Below are 9,600 nucleotides of genomic sequence, written 5' to 3'. Positions count from 1 at the left end.
ATATTTTCCCTTGGCATTCAGCCATTATTTTTGCTTATTTATTCCCATTTAAATTTGAAAATTCTGTATTTAATTAAGGAATATTCCCTCTTTTCTTTCCCTCTCTCTCTCGCATTTAATTAACTTGTAAACTTTCCTCGTGGAAACTTAAATGAGTTTTTTTTTATGGTTTAATTTCTTTACAGGTAATCTAACAACAAAATAAATAAATAAAAATTAAATATGGCTACTAACTTTAAATGTTCCCACCTCCTTTGTTTTCTTGTTCGTTGGCATTTTATGTTTCTAAAGGGAAGAAGAAGAAACAAAAAAAAACCTCTTGGACTTTAAAATTGTTCTCTCTGTTCTTTAGTCTAACCATCAAAGGAATCTTCCCAAAGGTATCGTTATGAGATGGCTTTGAAAAGGAAGTGAAGTATGCAGTTTACTAACCGCTTCTCCATCCCCTCTGTCCTTATTTTCTTGTCTTTTTTTTGGTAGTTTCTTTAGAAAACTTATCGAGATTTCGGCGAGTTTTATAAGAAATTCGATGCTTTTTTCTTACAGGACTTATGAAGTTTCAAACCTAAAATTTTCATTTTATTAATAATTTAAAGTGATATGTTAAATTTTATATTGTTCTTTTTAATGCTAGAATTTTTTTGTCTCTTAGAATTGATTTTTCTTTTTCTTTTTTGAATTGAGAAGTTGCAAGTCGCATCTTAAGTTTCACTCGGTAGATATTGTTACTAGGTGGGTTGTTATCGAAAGAATTTATATTATTATTATACAGATAGGTGGAAATTTATTATTCTGATTAAGTTGGCATATAATTGAAATAGATATTCTTTAAATAAGAATATTAATAATTGTTTTAAAACGTGAATGAATGAAATAAAATAAAACGAGAAGGGTTTATATGACAAAATGGATAAGACTAGAGCAACTGTGGGATAATTCTGAGCAAATTTTCTCTTTTCTGGACTAAAATTACAGAAATTAAACATATAAATATAAGAATTTTTAACTAAAAATTTTCCAAAATTTAATACAAAATGGGCTTGAACTAAAAAACAATTTTTTGTAGCTTGGGATCTCTCTTAGTCTTATTTATAAGTATGTACCAGTACTGTACTTCTTAACAATTGTAATATCTACAATATATTTTAATTTTTAATGTTGTAAAAATATACAATAAACGCATTTTCGAAATTAATTGATATGACTAATGAATTACTTAAATTGATTCACATTTTACAAAATTTAACGAGTCACTGTGTGACTCACAAAAGTTTTAGGCTATCGTATACTCTGTTGACACATAATTAAATTGTTTTTCCATACGAATATTAATAGTTTTTCCCTTAAAATAGGTGTGAAACGAGAGGTTTATATGGCACAAAGGCTAAATAGATTAAAGTAAAGATTATTATTACAAAAATAAATAAATATTTTATTTTGTTAATATTGATCTTTCTCTACTCAATTTTAAGAACATGTATATATTTAGTAGTAATTTATTTGAGATTCTTATCAAGGATATATGTTTTAGTATGGAAATTATGAAGATTAAATCGAAATTTCGTATAGAATTTATGTTATTTTGATATGAATAGTTCATTTGTAAAATCTATGATAGAAAGAGGGTTTATTTTTTGATTTTACTGTATGACTATTGAAAATAATACAAGAATAAGGAAATAATCTGTAAATATAAAGAAAAATCTGTAATTGTAGGGATTAATCTGTATATATACAGAAGAATAAACCGATAAATGTCTAGAATAATCTGTAATTGTAAAGAGCAATCTGTAGGCAATAAACAGTAAATTAGGAAAGAGTAATCATAGCGAGTAATCTGTAAATGTATGGAATAATTTGTAAGGGAATAATGTGTAAATATAATTTGTAAATGTAGGAAAAAAACCCGTCAATGTAAAGAAATATAAATAGAATTTCGTAAATGCAGGAATAAATCAGTAAATATAAGAAACTTGCCCATATTTACGTGCAGAAAATCAAGAAACTCCATGAGGCAAGCCCATTGATAAGTTGTGAATCCTCAACTACCAGTGTTCAAATTAACACAACTCATTATATAAGAATGGTACGTTTATATATATATAAAAATCTTACATGTATTTTAAACGGTTTTTAAGTTATAAAAGTTACAGTCATACACACGAACAGATTATTTTTATAATATTTAAGCCATATATAAAGATGTAGGATAAAGTTTTTCATAAAAAAAAGATACATATTACTCACATTAAATTAGGAGATAATGGAGAAATATTAATTAAAACAATTAAAAACTAAAGAGTAAATGGAAACATTATAAGAGTTAAGAAAGAAAATCTTCGTGATGATAATTAAACGTCTAGAATTATGTTATTTATTTAATTAAATTAAATATTTTATTACATTTCTCTCGGAAAAGGTTTTAATTTTCCTTTTAAACTATTAAATTATATAAATTTTCATTTTAAAAATTAATTATCTTAGCTTAAAATACGACTTGTTTTACCTTATCTTTATATAAAAGTTTACTTTATTACTCTAAGGGTTTTAAATTTTATTAAAAGAATAAATAATAAAAATGAGCAATTTTCTAGAATTTTTAAGGTTTTTTTTATGTGGTTTTTAAACTAATTTTTTAAATAAAATTTCGTATTTTTGTATAAAGTAGAAGCATCTTATTCGTATAATGAACGAAACGTAAGGATAATATTATGATTAAATTACCTTTTAAATGCATTTGATTAACATAGACAAAATTGAATAATGTTTCTTCTTTTCTTTCTTAATTTTTTTAATTAATAAAATAAAAATTATGTTAAAGAAAATTGCTTTTCTTAACTTTCTTATAGGCTAATTTAATTTTTATATTTATTTACTAATCTATACAACTGGAAATATTTTAAACTTGCCAATATATTCGAATGAAAAAGCTGGAAAAGTTAGGAAATTTTATATGTTAAGTATGTTAAAAGTATCTTAAAGATGCTCTTGAAGATTCAGGAGACAAGAAGAGATGCTCTTAAAACAGCAACAGCGACATTACTGGCGCTTAAGAGCATCTTTTCTTCGTCTTCTTTCTTCATTGGTTACTAATATGTTTCCTGTTTCTTAAATTGTTTCTGGCATTGTTCTTATGCTTAATATTAGAAACTGAAAGATTTGAGTAAAGAATTAAAAAGACAGAAGCTACAGAAGATATTATTCCTATACTAGAAATATTTCTCTCATAAGAAAAGAGGTAAAAGAGCCAACGAAGTACAATATTTGATCTATAACAACAGGAGATTAAAGCCATTAATGTCTACAAGAATTAACTTTGTGTTCTCTCTTGCAAAACCTAAACGATAGCGAGTGAGAACAAAGAACTGTCTTCATTTATTTTCCTAGTGTAAGAAGTCAGATCTTCTTTAACGTTCCTCCAAAGTGATTCTCAATCCTTCAGAGCATCTAAGTACCATCTCTGCTGTCAGATGAAGCTTATCTCGATGATCTAGAGAGCGAATGGTAAAGTTTCTCATAACATGAGCAATCGCGACTTTCAGTTCCATCATGGCAAAACGTTGACCTAAATAGTAGATTAGATAAGTCTTTTTGTATTATCTTCTATACATAATTCTTGAAAAGTACATACCGATACAATTTCTTGGCCCTGCTGAGAAAGGTATATATGCATAAGGATGTCGTCCAGTAATATTTTCTGGTAGGAAACGATCAGGATCAAATATTTCCGGATTAGGATAGACGTCAGGATTGTGATGAAGTATATATGTCGCTACTAAACAGGATGTTCCTCCAGGAATCTTAAAACCATCTGAAAAAATCTATAATTAAGTTTTATACATAAACGTTTTAAGCACGAAGACACTAGCAGGTTATCTATGAGGATTACATTTTAATCATGGGCACAAGAGAACCTTAAACGTAAGAGCTTACCAAACATATCTAAATTCTAAAGCACATAAAGAATGGCACTATAAGGACACAATATCTTAACAGAGTAATGATCTGGTATCCATGTTTGATGAGTTCTTATATTAAAATAAAACTTACTGATCGTCACGTCTTCTCGAATTTCCCTTCCTATAAGTGGTAAGGATGGGTACAGACGTTGGCTTTCCTGTAAGGTATAATATATTAGCATCATATTTAAATTACTTTAAATAGAATGAAAGTAATTTACCTTAATGATGCATTCAAGATACTTTAATTGTCTTAAATCTTCTATAGTCACTTCTCTTCCTTTATCGTTACCAAAAATAGAGTCTATCTCTTCCTTAAGTTTTTCCTGCACGTCTGGATAAACCCCAATTAAATAGAGGGTCCATGAAAGTCCTACTGCTGTAGTGTCATGACCCTAAAGGATATTTTTAACATTAAAATTGCTCAAAGTATCATATCTACAGGATAAATTATGTTGTACAGTACGTCCTTATGTATCATAAAACACTAAAGAACATAATTAACTTTATATATTTTATAAATTCCTAAGCATTAATTATATATTTTAGAACGTAGTAAGAGAGTTAAAACACTAGAATAAACTTCGTTACCTTACAATACTAAATAAAGTCGAATAGTTTAGCAGATTAGTACAGACAAACAAACGAACTAATCGATAAAAATTCCGGTTTGTTTCCTTTACCATTTCTGCAATCAGAACTTAAATAATTATTTACTTACAGCAAACATGAAAGTGTCAACTTCTTCTCTAACATCCTCCTCAGTTAACGATCCATCTTGCAAGTGATGATGAAGAAGAAGATCAAGGAATGCTTTCTTCTTTCTTATAACATTGTCATTCTTGTAACTTTTGCCTTCGACTTCAGATAATAATTCTCGTTTTCTCTCGCAAATTACCTTTAGTAAAGATAATATGGGGGACTAGTATGATCATTAATGATAATAACTGTTTATCTCTTTAACTCTATTTAATCCCCTGATGCGTTGAAACAGATACACTAAAGCTTCTATTGTTGAATGAAGTATGGTTGGACCCGAGCAATTTGCATCCTTTAAATGGAATTATGCAAATTTACCTTCTACATTTTGCCATTTCTCCCCTCCCCTCCCCCCTGCTCTCGTTTCAGAAATTTAATTTTTGAATTCCGCCTCTATTATTAGTTTTAAATTGCCAAAATTATTCTATTTTATTTGTTATTTTGATGTTTCTAATGTCAGTAATTAATGTTGTTACAGTAGTAATTTTGTTACTAAAGTAGCACTGTTTCTTAATTAATGTATACAAGTCAAACTTGTGATAACGGACACTGACGAGAACATAAAAATGGTCGTTATTTACAGGTTATTTTGTAAGAATTTTTGGCCGAAAAAAAAGGTTCGAGTTCAAAGGTTAATTAGCAAGTTTTAATGGCATTAATGGGTATTTTTAGGTAATTTCTGACATTTATAATGCATATTTTAAAAAAGTTTGTATTGTCAAGAAATATTTTTATCAATTTTAGTGTTGTTAAACTGTCATTTTAACATTTTTTCCATCATCTAAAAATTTATTGCGATCGTTTTTTTGATCATCTAAAAGCACTTTACTCAATGAAAAATCTTATAATTCAGAAAACATATAACAATAAAACGATGTGAACAAAACAATGGCAAATTTTCTTTTTTATTTTCTAAAATTTTTTACATTTTTCTTGCCGTTATTTAAAAATATATATATATTTTTTAAAAGTATAGTATAACCTGTGTAAACCGGAATCCCACGGTATCAAATATTTCTTCAGGTTCATTTTAAACAGGTGTGTGTGTGTGTTTTTTTTTTTTTTAGCTTAGAAAATTACTCTGTTACGAAGAATTTTTCCCGTTTAGGCCGGTTTCCGTTTTATTCGGGTTTCGTTTTAAACAGGTTTTACTGTATAAATGAATTTAAATAATTTTAGATAATTTTTCCAAAAGCATCTAAAAATTATTTTGAACTTTTTAAGATAATTTTAGCGATTTTTGGATGATTTTTAGTGCTTTTTAATGCGAATTTTTCGATGAACTTTAGTGCTTTTTAATGCGATTTTTGGATGATTTTTAGTGCTTTTAATGTGATTTTTTTGGATGATATTTAGTGCTTTTTAATGCGATTTTTGGATGATATTTAGTGCCTTTTAATGCGATTTTTGGATGATCTTTAGTGCTTTTTAATGAGATTTTTGGATGATATTTAGTGCTTTTTAATGCGATTTTTGGATGATATTTAGTGCCTTTTAATGCGATTTTTGGATGATCTTTAGTGCTTTTTAATGAGATTTTTGGATGATATTTAGTGCTTTTTAATGCGATTTTTGGATGATATTTAGTGCCTTTTAATGCGATTTTTGGATGATCTTTAGTGCTTTTTAATGAGATTTTTGGATGATATTTAGTGCTTTTTAATGCGATTTTTGGATGATATTTAGTGCCTTTTAATGCGATTTTTGGATGATCTTTAGTGCTTTTTAATGAGATTTTTGGATGATATTTAGTGCTTTTTAATGCGATTTTTGGATGATATTTAGTGCCTTTTAATGCGATTTTTGGATGATCTTTAGTGCTTTTTAATGAGATTTTTGGATGATATTTAGTGCTTTTTAATGCGATTTTTGGATGATATTTAGTGCCTTTTAATGCGATTTTTGGATGATCTTTAGTGCTTTTTAATGAGATTTTTGGATGATATTTAGTGCTTTTTAATGCGATTTTTGGATGATATTTAGTGCCTTTTAATGCGATTTTTGGATGATCTTTAGTGCTTTTTAATGAGATTTTTGGATGATATTTAGTGCTTTTTAATGCGATTTTTGGATGATATTTAGTGCCTTTTAATGCGATTTTTGGATGATCTTTAGTGCTTTTTGAATTTTTTTTATTATATTATGATCTTTTAAATAATCCTAAATATTTGAAAAAAATTTTTTTAGCTGCTTTTAAGCAATTTAAAATTTTTTTAATAATAAATTTTTTAACTTTTTCCTTATAAAATTCTGCTTTGACATCTTCTAAATACATTAATTAATACTGCAATTTAGAAAATTACACGCTTAAGTGACTTAACGACGTTGGCGATACTTTAACTAATCGAGGAAGAAACCATTAAAATTTAACTTCTATTCAACATTTATAAGTGTTACAAATGAAAATACTAATCGATATTTTGGGCGGAGAATCTCAAATAATTCACACAAACTGCTTATTTTCTTTGAAAAATTGTTCGTAACGTTGACACAACGCTTGAGATTCACGAATAAAATTGTATGTTAGAAAGTTTTCTTCTTCCTTCTAAACTTATATCCTTGCAACTAAAATATTCTTTAAAACCTTTAAATAAGGATTATCTACAGTTATTAAGTGTAGATCTGCACTCATTACAGCTGTTTCAATGTAAAAAATAACACAACTATAAACCTACTCCCCCTTACTGTTTATCTCTACATTTATTTATATTTTCGAATATTTATCCTTAAGATGATAATTAATACTTTAGTGAGAGGTTTCGAAGGATTATCTTACCTTTCTTGAAAAGTTGCACATAACGTCCACACAACGCTTGAAAGTCCTCCCCTCTGAACTGAGTTGAAATATCGTATCATACCATAACCAAGGCTTCGAAATTCTCGATAAAAATATCTCAGAAGCCTTCCTTAGAGCCTCCAAATAAGGATTATTTATATTTTTTTGAGCTTGGATTTGCTTACCCATTGCTGTTTCTATATAAAGATACAACAATTGTGAGCCATAAAATCGTTACTGTCACTTACTGTTTCACTTTATTCTTACCACATAGAATGTCCAAAGTGTATAATGTCACCCAGTAGACTATATTTATAGGTTGTGGGCCAACTTTTGATCGTAAATTTTGGACCAAAATCAGGCTATGATAGTCTATAATTGGAAGGAAATCTTCTAATATACGAAAGTGGAAAGATGGTGTTAACAATTTACGTCTTATACGCCATTTAGTACCTTTACTAAGATTTTAAAAAAATGATGTTTTTAATAAAATTAAAGCCATTAAATTAATGATTTTTATAATAGATTCTTAAACAGACTTGATACTTTTATGGAACTGAAATTATGACCCCGCAGATAACGACACTCGGTTATANTGCTTTTTATAATAAATAAAGAATAATCGATAAAATAATCACCTAGTAATTAAACCAGACTTAAACCATGGACCCAAAAATCGATATTCAAATTTCTTTTCCAAAATTGTATTACTACTAAGCACTGCCTGAATGATAATTTAATGAATAATAATAATAATACATTTTAATATGAATTTTTATATAAATAAAACTCACCTCTACTGATTCAGGAGTGTATAAAATAATCATAGGTTTAAAAAAGAACCAAATTCTTGCAAATTTTTCTTTAGAAAAGAGGTTATAAATTCCACAGATAGTTTGAAAAATTACTGAAGCATAAAATAATAATTTTCAAAAATTTTTTAAAGTATGAAAATAATAAAATATTTTCAAGTTTATAGCCTTAAAAGAAAGATAATTTAGTATATTTTCTATAAAAAATATTCTTATAACTGAATCTTTTAGAAAAGAATAGAAAAAAAGTTTACAACTATCTCACCCTTTCCTATATACTTACACACATTGGGATTTATCACATTCTGATTGAATATAGATTTGATAATAGCGCAAGATACGAAGAAAGGATTGCCTTTACAACCTGGTAAATTCCATAAAATTTCATTTTTCTTCTTGAAATCAATATATATGTGTATTAGGAGAGTAAATATAGCTAAAATTATAGAAATTCCAAGAATATAAGCAGAATTTTCTATAATATTTCTGTATTCATCATCGTTGTTTCGTATGTAGAATTTGTCCATCATCATCATCATCATTGAAAAAAAATTAATAATTTTAAATGATTTTCTTCAAGTTTATTAAATATATTTAATACGTGACGTAAACTAGATAATCCAATAAACTTATTGAACACAATTAGGACACTTTGAAGAGTGTGTATAAAGAGGATAGCGGGTGGGTTATTGAAACTGTTAAAAAAATCGAAGTTTTAATCATTTTAATTGGTGTTTTTTGTATAAAAATACACGGGAAAGTATTTAAACTTTGTGTTAACTGATTTGGAAAAGTGTTTTCTATATTTAACAACGATTAAATACGTAACTAGAAGGTTCAAAGTTCATGAAAACGGCGCTTGAAGACTGGAAATGAGTCATTTTTTTGACGTTAAATTTGAGAAAAATCGAAGGAAATTTTAGATTTAACGTGTAAATTAAAAAAAGAAATTATTAATTATATTAAAAAATTGTTTTTTAAATGATATTTTAATTTTTAATTACTATTTTCTACCTACAAAAATGAACGTGGCTAATGTGAAGATGCATTCAAAACTTTTGTTTCTATAGATCGATTGTTGTAAGGATTAGTCGCATTAATCATCATAAATCATCATCATAATTACCTATTGGTTATCCTATTATAAAAAAAGATGATAGGGTATTAGTAGGTATTAATTAATTAATAATAATTGTTCTAGTTAGTGAAGTCTCTATTGAATGTTATATTCAATAAGTAGTCTCTGTTATACTGATCGAAAGTAGGCATTTTACTACTGTTAAGCATGCTAACA

General features: G+C 27.2%; 1 protein-coding gene across 1 annotated transcript; it reads right to left on the bottom strand.

The window, feature by feature from the left end:
* Window positions 1-3,255: 3,255 nt before the first annotated feature.
* Window positions 3,256-8,321, bottom strand: LOC111625200 (cytochrome P450 4c3-like). Its single transcript, XM_023368280.1, has 9 exons — window positions 8,289-8,321; window positions 8,133-8,218; window positions 7,762-7,952; window positions 7,495-7,691; window positions 4,681-4,857; window positions 4,181-4,354; window positions 4,051-4,117; window positions 3,632-3,811; window positions 3,256-3,565 (listed from the first exon to the last, which is right to left on the bottom strand). The coding sequence occupies exons 1-9, from the start codon at window positions 8,319-8,321 to the stop codon at window positions 3,408-3,410; spliced, it is 1,263 nt and encodes a 420-aa protein (XP_023224048.1). The 3' UTR covers window positions 3,256-3,407.
* Window positions 8,322-9,600: the final 1,279 nt, after the last annotated feature.

The sequence above is a fragment of the Centruroides sculpturatus genome, unplaced genomic scaffold (genome assembly GCF_000671375.1).
Source record: "Centruroides sculpturatus isolate CEXI.00-Female unplaced genomic scaffold, Cexi_2.0 scaffold456, whole genome shotgun sequence".
Classification (NCBI taxonomy): domain Eukaryota; kingdom Metazoa; phylum Arthropoda; class Arachnida; order Scorpiones; family Buthidae; genus Centruroides; species Centruroides sculpturatus.
The sequence above is the reverse complement of the archived record's forward strand: the minus strand, read 5'-3'. Positions and strand labels throughout refer to the sequence as shown.